We start from the raw sequence: 16826 nt of genomic DNA, 5'->3' as shown, positions 1-16826 counted from the left end.
ACCAAGTTCCTGGACTGACCCCTTCTCTGACCCATTCCTGCTGTTTGTGTGTTGTTCAACAAGTTGTTCCCATTCCCGTGTGTCATTGTTTCATGGGCTTGAGTTCTGCTGCTCCTGCTACCGTACTGCAATGTTGTGCTTCCTCGGTACTTGCGTTTCGTCCCCTCCTTCCCGCCCGGTCTTTGGGTACTCGCATAGTTGTGACTCGCTCACCAATGAGTCTCAATGTTCCCTCACTGATGCGCCAGCACTCATCCCTATTCGTGGTGCTGGTGTTCTGATATGGGTGTGGGCCCGGCCGTTCTGTATTGGGGGACCTTGTGTCGGTAACAACACTAACGTCAACACCATCGGAAAATATGGATCGTCACCACAGTGGCACAATCCGGCCAGTAAACTAAAGTGTCGCGGTCACGTGTATTAGTCAAATTGTGATCGACAAAAATATAGTAATATTGGTGATTGTCTTGCAATTCGGGGTCTATCCTACGTACATTAATGATCAGTAGCAATACAACAACAAGTTCGGTAAGTGCAAACATCAAAAAAGAAAATCCCATCAATTAACCCTCTCTTTCACCCCAACGGCCCTAATCCAAATTTCCCCAGGCCGACTTCTCTCTCTCAAAATCCTGAAAACCATCTTATCGTCTCCCCAACTCGAGTCTGCACCTTTTGCTCTCATACTCGCACTCTGGATGCCTCGGCCTATCCCAAGCCTCTCCTGAAGATCGCGCAAGCTCTCGTTCGTTCCCTCAGTTTCCACAACGACCGTGCCATACCAGCCAGGATCGACAAACAGGCCGTTCGACTCAGGGATGGGTATACGTGTTCCGCGTCGTGCCCGAAGCTGGAAAGAAGAGCGGTGGACCCATCGGACGACGTTATGATATGTTCCCTGGGGACTTTACAGACGTCAGCACAAGAGAATATAGAAATACAACTGGCACTCACGTCTCCGTCCGCACTCTATCTTGCAAGAGCTGCATATTCCCCCGGATCTCGTCTCCCCAGGGCCTCAAATCCACACGAATAACCGGTCCACTACCAGAACCATTATTCCCACCTCTCACAACACGATGGAAATAACTGGGCGGGAAAGCCAGCGCCATCAGGTATCTTGGCAGATCCCCCGTAACGCTGTAGGTATAATCCAGATCAATGAGGTACCTCCCATCCCACACCATCCTCCCGAGATTCGCCTCATCTCCCACCGCGATATCCCAAACGACGTCCCCCGTGCGCAGGAGGCCTCTCACACCCGCTTTGTCCATCTCTGCCTCGCATCGTAGCACGCTTGTATCACTCAGCCAGTCCCCGTCAGGTGAAGGAACGAAGGATCGGAGTAGAGGCGCGCGCCGAAGCTTAACAAGAGGAGATCGGAATACAGCACTGGGAGTGGGAGTGACGTGCCCAGCGTGGGATTGAATATGCGACTGTGTATGCGACCAGGTACTGAACGTCGGTGAGGGCGGCCTATTGTTCACTGTGCTCGTCATAGTCGCCTCTTTCTCTGCTTGTGCTCGAAGCCGTAGCACCACAGAGGTGTACGCTCTCGTCGCTCGTTCCAGCGCTTTCACCAGTCGTCCCAACTCCGGGTCCCTCTCGCTTGGAAGGAGCTTCAGCTCGAGTATGTACCGTACTGCGATGCGCGCGTATTCATGCGTAGGTAACGACACGCCGTGCATGTAAGCATGGAGACCCTAACTCAAAATCAGAAAACGAACGGCAAACTCTGATAGTCCGTACTCACGCTGACAGTTAATCTCACGGGTTCTGGGTCATCCAGCCAGGACCACCTACGATATCCCACGCCTCCCAGGAACCTCTCAAGAATCTCCTCGCGTCTCTCGTCTGCTTCATGCCCAGAGTCAAACAAGATACCCCTGATTCGTTGACTGATCATCCCAAGTACACACCACTCCCACCAGCCGAGGTATCCCAGAAGGTTTCTCAGCAACGCAGGATTAGCTAGGAATGTGTGCAGTGGGAACGGCTGGTCTTCGTTCACTGTGACATTCGCAACGAGAGAATCAGGGGGAGGTGAAGCACCTGCATGATGACGGGAGCGAGAACGGGGTGTAACCGGCGGAGGTGGGGTTGCTGGTCGTTGTTCTGCCGTAGACGGCGGGGTAGGAAGTTTTTTTGGTGGTGAAACAGACCTTTTCGTACTAGGTGGAGGTGGAGATGGAGTTTTGACTCTCTTCTTCTCTGGTGTAATGGGTCTGACAACGGTGTTCTCCTTGGGAACGGCTACTCCGTCTCCGTCGACCTCTTCTTCCTCTGCCTTCGCCTTCTCGTCCTCCTCTTCTCGGGAACCTTGTCGGGAATGCGCGGCAATAGAAACTCCTCTCGAGCTACCTTCTCGCGAAGACATTCGCTCTCTCGCCGCGTCCTCACCAGAACCGTGAGTAACCGAACTTGCCGGCAAGACTTTCACACCTTCGACCTTTGCAAACGGATCATCCGCAAAGTACGGTACGTCATCTTGCACTGGAGTCACAGATGGTTGCTGATGATGGTGTTGTTTTTTCATCAATCTTCGCGTCGAATGCAAGACTGAAACATCAGAAGGTGAACGAGAGGGTGGTGCCCGAGGAGGCGTCGAAGGAATGATATGAACTTGGGTTTGAGATGGCGAACGAAGGACGGCAGCAGTACGTGATGTAACACTGTTCGGAAGATGAGTCTGGGAAGGTGAACGAAAAACTCCGTTCGGGTGAGGGTAGGCTTGGCGTCCATTGACACTAGAATTTGTGTTCATGTTCGTGAGAGAAGGCATCCGAACGACGCCATTCGATGTCGATGGTCGTGCGGCACCATTCGGGTACAGACTGGGCGACTGTGATTGAGGAGGCTGACGTGCATTCGATAGGATGCGATTAACATTGACGTTCCCGTTCGGATGAGTCTGCGATGGTGCTCGAACGACACTGATACCATGTCCATTGATGCTGCTGCTATTTGGGCGTCCATTAGATTGCGAACGAACGACGCCGTTCGGTTGATGATGGTACGCAACGGGAGGGGCGGCGTGGTTCACATTTTGTCGACGGATAGACTGAGGCGTCGGAGGTTCGACAGGCACAGAACGAGGGTCGGGGCGTAATTGAGGTACCTGGTGTGATGATGATCCATATTGAGATGGTGGCGGTGATGCAAATTGTTGTGGGATATGTTGTGGTGGCGTCTGAGGAGGAGAATGTGGCATTGTTCGTGATGCAGGATGGGCAGGTAGAGGGGGGGAGCGACTAGATGTTGTGGGCGGCTGGGTCCGGCCAGACTGAGCTTTTGACGGCGACATGAACTGAGGTACCGTCTCGTGAGGAGCCGGCTTGGGCTGTGATGCGACAAGAAAAGACATCAGAGACGGCTGTCTTGCATGCGAAGCACTCACCATTGCGGGAACTGGTCCTCTCGTCATGAATCGAGGTACCGGATCTGAGGGGTATTCTGCCGGCGGGGAAGGGTATGAATCCTCCGGCTGCACCATGGCAGCAAAGATCAGTGGACCCTTCCTCGACGCGACGGGTGCAGGGGCGGTAGGGTGTGGTACTTTCTTCATAGGCATGGGATACGCGCCGTTCATTGCGTAGGAAACTGGTGCAGTGTAGTTGGCTTGCTTTGCAGGAGGTGGGGGAGGGGTCTCGTCAAGCAAAGGTTTAGGCTCGTTACTGGATACCTTTATATTATTCCAACAGTTAGGAAGTTTGGTAAAGAAGCAAGATCAAAAAGACGTACTGATCGGTGAAGTACAGGCGGTGGAACAGGGTCGCTAGCAAGCTAAAAAGCAAGGAAAAGTGAGTAATCAAGCGGTGAGAAGGCGGTAAGATTGACGGGAAGAAGAAGGGCGGAATGGTACTAGTAATACCAATCGAATCGGAAGACGCTGATCACGGAGGATACCAGGCGGTCCAAGCCCCGGAGAATCGAGCGAACCAGGAAGAGTAATACTCACCTCGTGGGTAATGCCTTTCGCAGCTCGCAGTGAACCTGACGCCAGGTTCTGACGTCCTGACCCTCCACTCCCATCTTGATTGTCGGCCGTAGAACGGGTAAGAACTTTGGGAGTGGAGAACAGGGCCTCGCTCGGGATCAGCGTGTCCAATCTGGGTGCTCCTCCGCCGCCTCCAGTCCCCCCTCGACTAAACCGGCGATTCGTTGCCAGCGTCGGCGCCGGCAGTGACGAAGACAGCATGTTTGTAGGTACGGGAGCGTGGTCACCAGAAGACGAAGGTACAGGTTGTATCGGCAGCAAAGAGGTAGTGGAATCTCGCTCCTCTTTTGAATTCGTAGCCTGCTTCCGCTTTCCCCCCGAGCCTGTATTCCTTCCATTCGTCGTCACAGAAGCAAATTTTGCATACAAGGGTGTCGGCCCGCCTATAGATATCGGGCCTGAAGGAGTCGGTACTGGCTGAGCCTGCTTATTTGTTGACTTTTTACGGAGGAAGCCAGCCATTCCTCGTTATTGAAAGGAGGGACGGTAAAGAATGGACGGACGTGACGGGAGTGAAGAAAAGAAAAAGGAGAACACAAGGCCATTGCAACCGTCCGAGATGGTCTTCGAACGCATGGAGGTTACGTGATTCTGAGGGCTGGGAACAATATACTCCTTTTGGATGTCCGCTACCCGCAGCGTCCTGGCACGCCACGCAGGTCTGGACCTCTTCTTCCTCTCTCCCCCCCTTCTCGCGACTGTTATTCGTAAGTGTTCGTAATGCAAATAGATATTGTTTCCTTTTCTTCTCAAGATATATTGCAATACAGAGGCATAAATGCTTAACCGCCGATGAGAAAGGTGGATCTCGTAAACAACGATTCAACGCAATCCGTGATGCAATTCCTTGGGTTCGATAAAACATGATCCAATCTTTGGCGCCGCGTCCTACGTTTCTATAGTGTCCCCCGTTCGGTCTGTCTCTATTCTTTTGCTTCTCGCCCCCCCTCTTTCAGCAACCATCATTTACCCCTTCATTCAATTTCGAGTAATGCCACGGTTACTTGTATTGCATTAGACAACTACGGCAAATTCATTCGGAACCGTTCTATCAGTGTGCGCCGTTTTGTTGCCTTGATATCTCTTGATCCTCCGTCCGTCCCCGGGTCCAGAGTATCTGAAGAGCGACCATCGACTCCGGTTATTAGGTGGAATTACATCTCTCTCTGTCCCGATCCTTTAAACAACGGGTACTATAGCAGTGCTTCTTCCTTTACCTTCCATACGCCGATTCACGTCCCTTGGTACAACTCCAACAATTCACTTTCATTTCACGTAACTCCATCCGCGACTTTCATTTCGGGGCCCTCACACATTCAATTTCTACACAGATTCAGATTTCGGAAGATCTCTAAAAAGTAATCGAACATACGAACCTGATTTTAGAAACTTCCGTCGCCGTTCTTCCATCATTACGGCGTTCAAGCGGGTATACAATGTAATGGTCAGTCATACGAAGCCAGTTTGGGACCATTATCCACGCCTTTCGGATAGCAGCTATGCAGGAAACTTCAATATAGCATGGTAAGCAACCCGAAACTATTATCCATGAACTTACCTCTTCACAGAACACCGATTCGAGAACGTCATCGCATCTCGTCACAGGCACTTGGCACACGAGGTGCGCCGCTACTGAAAATATATCCAGCTCGCGGTCTGTACACAGGTACAATTCTCTTCCATCGCAAAGCGCCTCCAACGACGTCACTATGGTAACAATAGTTTCATTCGTTTCCCCATGACCTTCTTTCCGCACCTCCAACTCTCGTCTACTCCCCCTTCCTAGCAACAACCAAGTTCCCCGTAGAAGCGGGCTTTGCTAGCTAGGCGGGATCGTCACCTGGATTCACCCCAGGCCGCCGCCCAGATCCTCAATCACTGCAGATCTTCAAATAGGTAAGCGCGCCTCAATTATTTACGACAAATTAATGATTTGCAGCGCAGTGCTTTCATCAGACCTCCAAGCAATTCGACTAACCTACCGTAATAATATGGCCACCCAACACACGGACATGTGTGCGCCGCGGAGTAATAAGTAAACAAGTACGTCTCTTCGACAGACGAATACACTATTAGTTAAGGTCCCTCCGCTTCCAAGTTCTGTCCCTGACAACAAAACGTCCACAAGCCCCCCCTGCTGAGATTTAGCGGCATTACTCAATCTTCCCTACCCCCTGACTGATACTTCCACATGCTGGACTTTCACTTGCCGGGATCTCGCACTCACACATGCGTTTACGCATTTCTGAATCTCCCGATAGAACCCCGAAAACATCGGGAGGTTCGACTTCTTATGGCTTGGCATCCTCGTCTTTGGAACGCGTCATTAATCCGTAGTTGCGCCGGGATACGGGATAGCAGTATGAAAACAGCGGCGGGCGATGACACGCCTACAGGCGACATACGAACGTTTCAGCCGCTTCAACAGATATCCAGTGTCTACAGGAAAATGTTAAACGACAGAACTTGACGTGATGCACGGTGAAACGACACAGCTGCACCCGACATGCGTGTGAAGAGGGCCGCTCGGGTCTCCGGGCCGGAACTAGCTCCTGACGTTGTCCGAACGACCGCCACCCTCAGATAAATTGCAACTACAATGGAATCAAAAATAGAGAATAGAGTACGTTTTTTATTGCCACAAGGTGAGCTCACGCTTCACTCGGCTACTTACAGCGTAGCCTGAATTAACCGGTGTAGGCTAGTACACCCTCTCACGAACGTCCATGTACGACAAGGATACAACGCCACCCATGCTCGGACAATACCACGTCAATCGCCACAGCTTCCTCTAGTAACAGATCCTCAGGCAAATATGCATCGTGGCTTCTTCGACTAAAACCTTAGATCCTGGACGCCAATACTTACCACAGACTGAAGAAGAGCGTGATCGCCGGCTCTGCTTCTAGCGCCTAAAAAAGCCTTCACTGTCCAGCTGCCAGCCCAGCAGCGACACCATCAACCATACGAGACCTTAATTTGTCTATCGAACGCCACCCTCGGACCCGGACTTCAAAGCGTCGTTCTGTGGCGCTCTTCTTCTAGGGGTCCCCGGTCTCGTTCACGACGATCTTTCACTTGCAGTCAAATTGCGATAACGATTTGCATGGCACCATTGGGCTCGTATCGCTCTTCTCCCATAGAAAGTTACGGACTTTTACCCACGTTTGAGTCGCATGTGTACTCGAACCTTTCTTTCCTCCACCGCTTCAACTCCCCTGGCAACTTCCTAAGCGGCGTACGTCTCAGAGCTTCGTTTTCCCCGAGTATCTGTCCCTCAACTTGAGCGCGACGCTCGCACCCCCGTTGGCCGACGTAGAGATCTTTCCCCTTGTTATGCTTATGCTTTCATCTAATATTTATGATGCAGGTTCTCATCAAATATCATTTCCTGTTAAAGCCGTTCAAAGCAACTTACCCGGTACATTCTACTCCAGATGTTCACCGATCGAATCCAACAGTATTGATGGCTATTGATGGTAGCAGACCTTATCAGAAGTAGCTTTCGTTAACGTCACCGCCTGGCCTTGAGGACCGCATGCAATCGACTTAAGCGACATCGTCCAGGTCGTAGAAATGGGGGAATGAAGAGGTTCTATCAGTATGCGCCTCTCCCGGAGATGTATCGTATTGTCTGTTCTCCGTCAATCGGTGTCTACCTACCAGATGTACCCGCTATTCAAGGAACTTCACAGTGATTAATTCGACTTGTCCCCATTATTGACTCCTGGCCGAACGCAGATGTGATCAATGGAAAGAATATCGGCAGACTTAGACCGTATCCGCGGCATGCCAGCGCTCTTCTCTTTCAGATGGAATCTTGCTGCACTGCACTGTATTCCCAATTGTCTACTTGACGACTCTCAATAGTGAGAACCACTTATTTGATGATTTGTAAATAATGAATGACCAATTTCGCCTCAAAATAAATACTACCTCTCTGTCATGCCGCTCGACCGGTTGCTTGAACTTCATACTTATTTTCGCGTCAAGGTCTAGTCTAAATTTTGGTGCATATGAGTTCTCTCAGAGGCAGTGACTCTCGGAACTACCGGGTACGGCAATCACCGCTCAAACGCTCAAAGGCCGGGTTAAATTAGAACCCAGCCTGGATACCGTTTTGTCCAAGTTCAATGTCCACCGTGACCGAGAGGCTCGCCGAGGTGACCTTGGCTTTGAATAGGTGCGTTTTTATTCATACAATTAAAACTTAACATTGCCCCCTGTGTGCATCCTTTGACTTAGCATTGAAATCTAGACTTCACACCGTAAAAATGGGCTCGGAAGACACTTGTACGAATTGCGATTCCGCCTTGGGGCTCACAGTAAGTCACCTTTGACTCCTATCATGTTTTGACTTTATGAAACCGAAATTTTTAGCCTTTGATGCCACGCATGCCTCCGGAAATCATCGACGAAATCATCGATTATCTTTCGAATGATACGGGTGCCCTCGTTGCCTGTTCAACGGTCTGCCGCCTTTTCTACCCTCGAACGCGGAAGCACATCTTTCGTTCCATCTGTTTTGGAGGATACCGCCGTAAAATGATGGTGCGATTCGTCAACCTGATAAACGGTTCTCCAAATTTGCTATCTTATGTCACGAACATGGAGATTCTTACTTATCACTCAGCCCTCTACGCCCGTCAATGGTCAATTTGACTTCATTGAGAATCGCATTCGTTACTTTCACGAGTGCAAACGATTTTCATGCTCTCATATTGAAACTTTTGAGGCTCAAGGAACTCTCTCTGCTCTGGATCTCCAGTCCTAAGCGGAAATTGCCTATCGAAGTGCCCAATCCGTGTTCTGGTCCTGCCCTCGAAAGGATTCGAGTCGACAGTGGGAGCAAAAACTTTGGCCTCCTGCCGTATCTCTTGCACGCGGGACTGCGCACAGTCTACATTGATGCTCTGCAGTACTTAGAGCTTATCTCACCAGCTGTGGATGGCTTAAAAGCGTTGTGTGAAATTTTGCAGATTGCAAGGTCATTGAGGCATTTGAATCTGGCCGTCCTCCAATCTACTCGTGAGCAACATTCTCGTTCACTTTTTGGTCAGCGCTGACGGTAGTTTCCTTCTGGCAGTATGTCGTTGGACTAGTCCGGCTCCGCTTCCTTTAATGGGTTTAGAATCATTCGTCATAGAATTGGGTTACCAGTTCGATAGCGAGAGATCCGATCTTTTTCTTATGAGATGGCTGGCTGCTTCATTCGACGCCATCAGTAAACCCTCTTCGCTCCAGTCCCTCGACCTGAAGGTCATATTATTCAGGAATCACGGACTGCAGGAAGACGATGACCAGATGTGGTTACCGTGTACAAGGCTGGATGACGCGTTGCACTGCGCCGAGCTAGCACAGCTGCGCCAGCTGACAATCAGAATTTTGTGGAGCCACTTGTCGGAAGACGCGATCGTCTCTGCCCGGGACTTCATGATCTCTAGGTTCCCTTTGGCCCTGAAAAGAGGGATTCTTGTGGTCACAGAAGAAAAAGATCAACTTGGTTGATTTACTTTGACACCGTTCATTCTGACCATATAATTGTTGCAGCAGCGCCAACCGCTTCCAGTGACTATATACTCGGACTTTCAGAGCAGTAACCTTTCTGTCATCTTCCGTAGATACTGATAGTACAGAGTCCGTCCATCGCTGGTCTTAAATATGCCACCTATTCAACTACGTCCGTAATTGTACGGTTTACTGTGACAATATCTGGCATCCCATCTACCCAGATACTCCAATCACTTGACAGCCTTCTATCTCCAAACGGATTCAACGCAGCGATACGGAAGTGGTACTGTCCATTCGCGATGTCAGAGCCATTCCCAAGAGCGCCAAACCACCAATATTCGTGATAAGAGGATGCTCCACCACCGTTGCGAGTAAGATCGTTGACAGGGAAGGCAGAAACATCAGTGGGGTCATCGACGTTGGGATCGTGATTGTTGGAGGTGATCGAGTTGTATGTCGTGCCGGTGCCAACATACCCGTTCTGTCCAACGACAGGAGGGTACTCCCATTGATCCTCAGTATACCCAGGTTCATAAATCTGGCATATGGATGGTCTGTGAGTGCAAGATAAAGGGAAAGAGAGAACGACTCACATCAAATCGCAGCTCGGTGACAGCATACCGGACCGCAACATAGAAGATTGGGAAATCTTGATTGGGTAGGTCAAATGTCCACCAGGGCTTGTTCATAACTCGATGTTCCTGAAGGTGACCAGGGGAAGTTGTCAAGCCAAATAGGATTGACAGTATTTCTTAGGTCGCCGGCAAGACCTAAGTATGGAATAGAAATCTCCTCTCCAACACTGCTCGAAATGACAACTCGACCGCTATAAAGTGGCATCGTTGACGAGTCCACGTCAGGCGTCGTAAATGAAACATGAACGGTCGAGGATTGGTAAGGCCAGACTATCAAGAACGACGGTGAAAACTTCACGCCCGGAACAGCAACGCGGGGCTCTCCAAAGCCATAGAATGGCAGGATGGTGCCGTCATCCTGATCGATAGTGTCGACGGCACCGTCCGACAGCGTAGAAAGCGAATAGAAAACAGGGTACCACGCAGAGTTAGTGACTGTGATGTCGTGCTCGCCTTGGAAGTTGGCAGTGTCATTAAGCTGGATCTTGAGTGTATCGACACTAGAGGTGTAGTGCAGCACTTTTCCTGCATCAACCATACCAGCGCCAACTTGAGCAGCACTCGCAGTGACTCCTGTCGTTTTTTCGCTGTAGTAGTTGGTCCAAGGGAGCGCGTATCCGCTTGTAACAATGCGCTTAGCGACAGTCTGTGAAGTGCATTAAGCTCTGAGGCTGCAAATTTCCCTGACGGCAAGTCACCTTTCCGAATGATGTGCCCTGAGACTGTTTTCCACCAAATTTCCCGGCGTACGCGGCAGCTACGCCGGCAATGTAAGGAGTTCTGCCGGGGTCATGAGCGTGCCGACATGAAAACGATTCTGACGAAAGCATACGCCATTGATGTTCCACTTAGGAAAGCGTATTCATCATTGAGGTACGTGGATAAAATGTCTCCACCTGGCGCAGCAATCTACGAACTTAGGTCAGGTTGGTATCCCCTGCTGAGATGTGATAAACAAACTTCTGGCTTCACTATAGAAGGAGTAGTTAGCCGTAGAAACTACTAAAAGCGACAGTTAATGCAGGCTTACTGGTCAAGTCATACAACGGTCCCCAAGACGTGAAATAATTCGGAAGCGCTCCATAATAATCGTTATCCAGCCCAACGATGTCGGAGGAGTTCCCTGAAGCAGCCATGACTACAGTCTTTCCAGCCTGTATCTCTTCAATAATTTTGGCACCCGTCTCGGCAGTGATGAGAGCACCTGCAAAGCAAGGATAAGGAAAGAAAAAACGCCATGACGATAGTGCGTACTTGTAGAATTATAATTAATGCTAGAAATATCAGGATTCACCATTGGTCCGTCATTGTTGTAGAACCTGACACGAAGTGTAAGCAGATGAGGGTTAATGCAATATCAACGACGTGTACAAGATGTATCTGGCTCCGAGGACCTCAACGTTGATGAGTTTTTCCGCGAAGGTATATGTACCACGTCTACGTGATTCTCGTCAGTTCTCCTCGCAGAGGGAAAAGTAGCTTAGAGATACGAACCTGACCATCACTGTGTAATTGGAGTAATCACCTGTTCCAGCTGGGTAGGCCTCGCAGGCCTCAGCAGGGTTCGACTGGTTATAGGACAGAACCGCAATTGGATACTCCTTTATGCTGACAGGGAAATCATCAGTACTGGCCAAAAGATACCCCTTTCAACATGTATTGGTTAGAATGATTATTAGATTCGAGAAAATAAACATACTATCAGTGCAGAGGACGCGTCACGAGGGTCGGAGCCTTGGAATGTCAGGTTGGCCTTTTCAGCTACAAGGATGGAGTTCTCGACAGAAGCGACGGCGACAACATTCTAAGAGCACAGATATTCGAGTAATACATTTGGAGCTGCGAAAAATTTACAGACCTCTCTAGCGGCACCATTGCTAGCATAGAAAGGCCCAGCACTTCCGCTATTTTCTGCCGCAATAGACACGAAGACACCCTTGTCTACGAGACGAGAAGCCACAACCGGCCAGCTAGTAGCTCGGAAGATGCATCATACACTATGATATGTAAGCACAATTTGAAGGCTGCTCACAATTCGTCGGCATTCCTGCTAATGCTTGAAGTGATTATGTCAACCTTGAATAAGGGTAAATAGAAGACGACAGTGACCGAAAAGACGCACTCCGTCCTGATAGGCGCGAACGAAAGCGGCAACGAGGACATCGGTATAAGTTATGTCCTGATTTTTGACTTCCACCAGATGGCTAGGGCCTTATAATAGTCCCCTGACGTACATATTTTCCGAAAACTTTGTACATCATCATTTTAGCTTCTGGTACCACGCCAACGAAGCTAGCCCGCGCCATCAGCAGACTGAAAACAGAGTTGAACGAAAAAGCGTACTAGCTAGAGTTTCCAATTATGAGACCAGAGACGTGGGTTCCATGACCAATATCATCCATAGGATCATCATCAGGCGCCGCGTCCCCGTATGGCCATTCTCCGTCGCCGACAAAATCATAACCACCGATAATCTTGCAGCCCGGGCCGTATCCCCCATCGAGCTAGTGGGAATTATTTAATGTCTCCTTTCAAAGCAGAAGGTCCTGCGAACAGTCATCGAGCAGGGATAGACGACTCAAGACAGATCGTACATCAACTTAGTCCCGCAATAAATGTTAAAATCATCGCTGAAGCAAAGGTTAGTTGTGCTTCGCCCATCAAACCACGTTTTGTTTGTAACCGAAGAAATATAGTAAAGTCAAGCGACTATATGTTGCGCCACCTTCCTTAGGGGTCATTCAAGCACCGGAATGTAAGAAGAACATGTATTTGGAACCATCGGTAACAGAGACAATGATACCATCAGTCCAAGAAAGTGGCATGTACAGGTTCATGGATACCTTAACGTCGCAATGAGCTTTGTTCTGTGAAGGTCATAGTTGGACAGACGTACCCTCTTCTTCCAACATCTTGCGTGCGATAGCCTCCGGTGCTCCTTCCGTGAACTGGGGAATTTTTGCCGGATCCATGCCCAAATAGCCATGACGGAATCTCTTGATCTGCGTGACGACCATGAATTGACCGAACATTACCTCTCCCACCATTGAGAACCTTGCGCCCATACGGCCGACCCGTAGATCGATGACTTGCCATGCCGCAAGAAATTTCGTCACCGGCTTATTTGAGAGCCTTGAAGCCCATTCGAGAGTCGTTTCTGGGCTGATGAGGAAGCCTCCTTGCAGACGATGTCGAAGCACGCGCTCCGCCTGGGTAACTGCTGACTGGGGAATGGTTGATTGTATGACGGTCGACATGATGGCTGCTTTATCTGAGTCAAGAAAGGACAAAGAGGGCAGAAAGATACTCACCGCAACTGTGCAAGAGGTGGGATTCAGAGAGGAGTGGCACGGGCCAGGTTGCTGACTATATAGTTTTGTCAGTTGCATGTGATATTTTTGTGCCGGAATGCCGGCATGTCCCCATTCGGATGAATCGGGGTTATAACCGCGGAAAGTACTGTACCATTTCGATCAATTCGAATGCGATCCAAGAATGGTCGACCCAAAAAAATCAAAAGAAATCGAAAAAAATCGAGAAAAAATCATTTCCGTTGCCAGACGTGACATTCGAATTGAACGAAATGGTACAGTACGCGAATTGCTGCGTTGAACAGATACAACAACCATAACGCCTTTCCAAGTCGAAAGCTATTGGCGAGTAATTCATTTTACATTTATTATATATTAGCACTGATGCCAGGTTTCACTCCAGAGTACGAACATGCCAACACTCGACACATCTTCCCAACTTCCTGCGCCTCTACTGCTTGAAGTCCCCCCCCACTGCTGATGCTCACATGGCATCGCTTACTTATTGGACTATTTTCAACTTGCGCAATGTTAATAACAGTAACATACATTACGAAAATCAAGTCTACGGGGCTACCAATACCTACTTGCAGGCAATTTTCCCCCTGGAACGCCAATTTTCAATTATTCCACAAGCGCTCCTTCGGAGGATGATGGAACCAGACGAGGTTGAAGAAGACTGGGATAATGTCTCATTAGGATCTTCTGGTGGCCTTCATGAGGCCCGCCATCTCCGTGAGCCACTAACATCATTCAACCTTGCTCTTGTACTTGACTAATTCTTGCACTCATTCTAGCTGGAAGTGAAGTCGGCAAGTCTTTCCCAGACTTTGCTGTTGTCAAGCACCGTATTTTCATTGCCAATGAACGGGAACACGACATCCTCACTATAGTCGAAGTCAAACTTCGTTCCCTCTCTACAACTTGCTCTGGAGCAGATGGCACGATATATGCGCACCCTCTACGCTCTCCCCAACTGCGATCCGAAGATAATCGGATACCTCCTTGCATCAAACAGGGTGATGAAGTTCTGGATCGTGGAGGATATTGGTGTCCCCGGGGGATTTACTGTTGAATACGGCGAATGGCATGACTTATTGGCTCCAGACGAGGATTGCCTCACTGAGGAGCTCTGCAATCTTGCTGTGGAGAATTGGAATTGAAATTTTATATACCGCATGACCGACGTCATCTACAGCTACAAGGATGGAGTTCTCGACAGAAGCGACGGCGACAACATTCTAAGAGCATAGACATTTGAGTAAAGACATTTGGAAGTGTGTAAATTTTACAAACCTCTCCAGCGGCACCATTGCTAGCATAGAAAGGCCCAGCACTTCCGCTGTTCCCAGCCGCAATAGACACGAAGACACCTTTGTCTACGAGACGAGAAGCCACAACCGGCCAGCCAATAGCGAAATGCATCACACATTGCGATATGGTAGCACAATATTGAAGCTGCTTACAGTTCGTCGGAAAAGCCACCATTCCCGCCAATGCTTGAAGTGATTATGTCAACCTTGAATAAGGGTAAATAGAAGAAGATGACAGTGACCGAAAAGACGCACTCCGTCCTGATAGGCGCGAACGAAAGCGGCAACGAGGACATCGGTATAAGTTATGTCCTGATTTTTGACTTCCACCAGATGGCCGGAGTCTTATAATAGTCCTCTGACGTACATATTTTCCGAAAACTTTGTACATCATCATTTTAGCTTCTGGTACCACGCCAACGAAGCTAGCCCGCGGACATCAGCAGACTGAAGGCAGAGTTCGACGAAAGAGCGTACTAGCTAGAGTTTCCAATTATGATACCAGAGACGTGGGTTCCATGACCAATATCATCCATAGGATCATCATCAGGCGCCGCGTCCCCGTATGGCCATTCTCCGTCGCCGACAAAATCATAACCACCTATAATCTTGTAGCCTGGGCCGTATCCCTCGCCGAGCTAGTGGGGATTTAATGCCTCTTTTCAAAGCAGATACAGAGTAGACGAACCGCTGGATGGTCATAATCCACGCCCGTATCAACGACACCAACAAGAGCGCCTTCACCTAAGATGCCTTCCGCATGTAATTTGTCCACACCCATAGTAGCGTGAGACGTCCATTGAGCATGTGCTAAAGCCTCATCACCACGGTAGGTTGGACTGATCCCGAGGGATATCTGCATGATCGGATAGACCTTGACGACACCATCAAGCTTAGATAGTTCCTCAAGATCGATGTCCTCGTTGTCTCTCAACGTGAACGACGAGCCAGAAAACACATCCGAAGTGATGTTGACGTGGGTAGTTACTCCCTGCAAGCTAGTCCCGTTGACTGTTTGTGCTTTCCTGTAGAACGACGCGATTTGCGGCTCCTGTGAAGAGATACAGGACACATTGGTGAGTGAGAAAAATGAGAAGAAGATGGAGACCTGGCTCATACCGATGTCACTTTGACCATGAAGCGCTTTGGAACGACCGTGGCATTCTGCGCAGAGACAAATGCTACCGTGCTCGCGAGTAGCACTAGAGGAGGAAGAAGTGAGTACATCGCGTTAAGCGAAGCATATAGAACATAGAACCTTCCTTATGGCTTTTATACTGAAAGTAGACCTCTTTGATGTTCACGCGCTTATCGCTTCCTTATAGTCCGTCCAGCACATTAAGATGTTAACATACCGTATACGAAGGTCATGTTTTCCCGTCCAAGAGGCTTCTTGCCGCGCGCCAAAGGTTTACGCATGGTCATGTGTGACTTCTATCCAGGGGTCTGGAAGGCATACGGCTGCTGTACAGTGGCGGATTTTATCGAGAAATTTTGCATATCTTGGTATGCGGCGATCCGAGCTTCAGCTTTGTATCCGTAGAAGAACGCTCGCTGGCGTAGCTGGGAAAACAAATCGATTTCGTAGCCTGCCAAAGACGATGGAGGGAGACAAGATGGTTGCGGAGAAACGCTACGACACTCTTTTCGGGCATTCAACGCCCATGTGGGATATCAGACAAACCGAATCGAACAATGATGTCGGTGTAAGTAACCACGTTCACCGCAAAAATTAAGACCTTGGGAGGACCGCGAGTCAGAGCCGCCTGAAAAATGAACAGTTAGCACAAGGCTTGCATGGAGAAACATCGGACGAGTCGAACAAGCGAGCTTTGTCGAGGGATATGTCCTCTTCAAGCCCCCTCAAGTATCGGCAATCGAGAGCACGCCGCGGGACCGTGTTCCGTCTTCTTCCCCTTCTTCGTCGGCCATAATACAGACCTCGAGGTGCTCCCAACTACGAGGCACCTTTCTGTCGCCTGTGGGCCAGCTTTCGCATGGGACGGAATCTGTCTGGATTAGGAGCCAGGAGAATCCATCAGTCTTTGGAAGGGAGGCA

At 49.5% G+C, this 16826-nt stretch overlaps 5 protein-coding genes across 5 annotated transcripts; 1 reads left to right on the top strand and 4 right to left on the bottom strand.

Moving 5' to 3' along the window:
* Positions 1 to 559: 559 nt before the first annotated feature.
* Positions 560 to 1688, bottom strand: EV420DRAFT_1274298 (uncharacterized protein; the record flags this gene model as incomplete). The annotated part of the gene is made up of 2 exons (XM_060467828.1): positions 560 to 905; positions 955 to 1688. 2 exons carry the CDS (start codon positions 1686 to 1688, stop codon positions 560 to 562), a joined length of 1080 nt encoding a protein of 359 aa, XP_060327674.1.
* A 68-nt stretch (positions 1689 to 1756) lies between these two features.
* On the bottom strand, positions 1757 to 4735 carry EV420DRAFT_712735 (uncharacterized protein). The gene is made up of 5 exons (XM_060483183.1): positions 3959 to 4735; positions 3742 to 3783; positions 3398 to 3682; positions 2443 to 3340; positions 1757 to 2287 (listed from the first exon to the last, which is right to left on the bottom strand). The coding sequence occupies exons 1-5, from the start codon at positions 4457 to 4459 to the stop codon at positions 2172 to 2174; spliced, it is 1842 nt and encodes a 613-aa protein (XP_060327673.1). The 5' UTR covers positions 4460 to 4735; the 3' UTR covers positions 1757 to 2171.
* Positions 4736 to 8646: 3911 nt separating this feature from the next.
* EV420DRAFT_1646077 (uncharacterized protein) lies at positions 8647 to 9505 on the top strand (the record flags this gene model as incomplete). Its single annotated transcript, XM_060477861.1, has 2 exons — positions 8647 to 9025; positions 9084 to 9505. 2 exons carry the CDS (start codon positions 8647 to 8649, stop codon positions 9503 to 9505), a joined length of 801 nt encoding a protein of 266 aa, XP_060327672.1.
* A 160-nt stretch (positions 9506 to 9665) lies between these two features.
* EV420DRAFT_1646076 (peptidase S8/S53 domain-containing protein) lies at positions 9666 to 13400 on the bottom strand (the record flags this gene model as incomplete). The annotated part of the gene is made up of 18 exons (XM_060477860.1): positions 9666 to 10046; positions 10102 to 10209; positions 10253 to 10789; positions 10842 to 10923; positions 10976 to 11052; positions 11104 to 11114; positions 11174 to 11347; positions 11398 to 11462; positions 11515 to 11580; positions 11638 to 11789; positions 11843 to 11947; positions 12002 to 12113; positions 12176 to 12219; positions 12266 to 12322; positions 12378 to 12435; positions 12487 to 12647; positions 12973 to 12986; positions 13040 to 13400. The coding sequence occupies 18 exons, from the start codon at positions 13398 to 13400 to the stop codon at positions 9666 to 9668; spliced, it is 2565 nt and encodes an 854-aa protein (XP_060327671.1).
* A 1148-nt stretch (positions 13401 to 14548) lies between these two features.
* EV420DRAFT_1646075 (peptidase S8/S53 domain-containing protein) lies at positions 14549 to 16192 on the bottom strand (the record flags this gene model as incomplete). The annotated part of the gene is made up of 8 exons (XM_060477859.1): positions 14549 to 14695; positions 14751 to 14953; positions 15010 to 15079; positions 15135 to 15192; positions 15245 to 15405; positions 15456 to 15818; positions 15887 to 15969; positions 16123 to 16192. The coding sequence occupies 8 exons, from the start codon at positions 16190 to 16192 to the stop codon at positions 14549 to 14551; spliced, it is 1155 nt and encodes a 384-aa protein (XP_060327670.1).
* Between the last annotated feature and the right edge of the window lie 634 nt (positions 16193 to 16826).

The sequence above is a fragment of the Desarmillaria tabescens genome, assembly GCF_030435595.1.
Source record: "Desarmillaria tabescens strain CCBAS 213 chromosome Unknown EV420scaffold_33, whole genome shotgun sequence".
Lineage (NCBI taxonomy): Eukaryota > Fungi > Basidiomycota > Agaricomycetes > Agaricales > Physalacriaceae > Desarmillaria > Desarmillaria tabescens.
The sequence above is the reverse complement of the archived record's forward strand: the minus strand, read 5'-3'. Positions and strand labels throughout refer to the sequence as shown.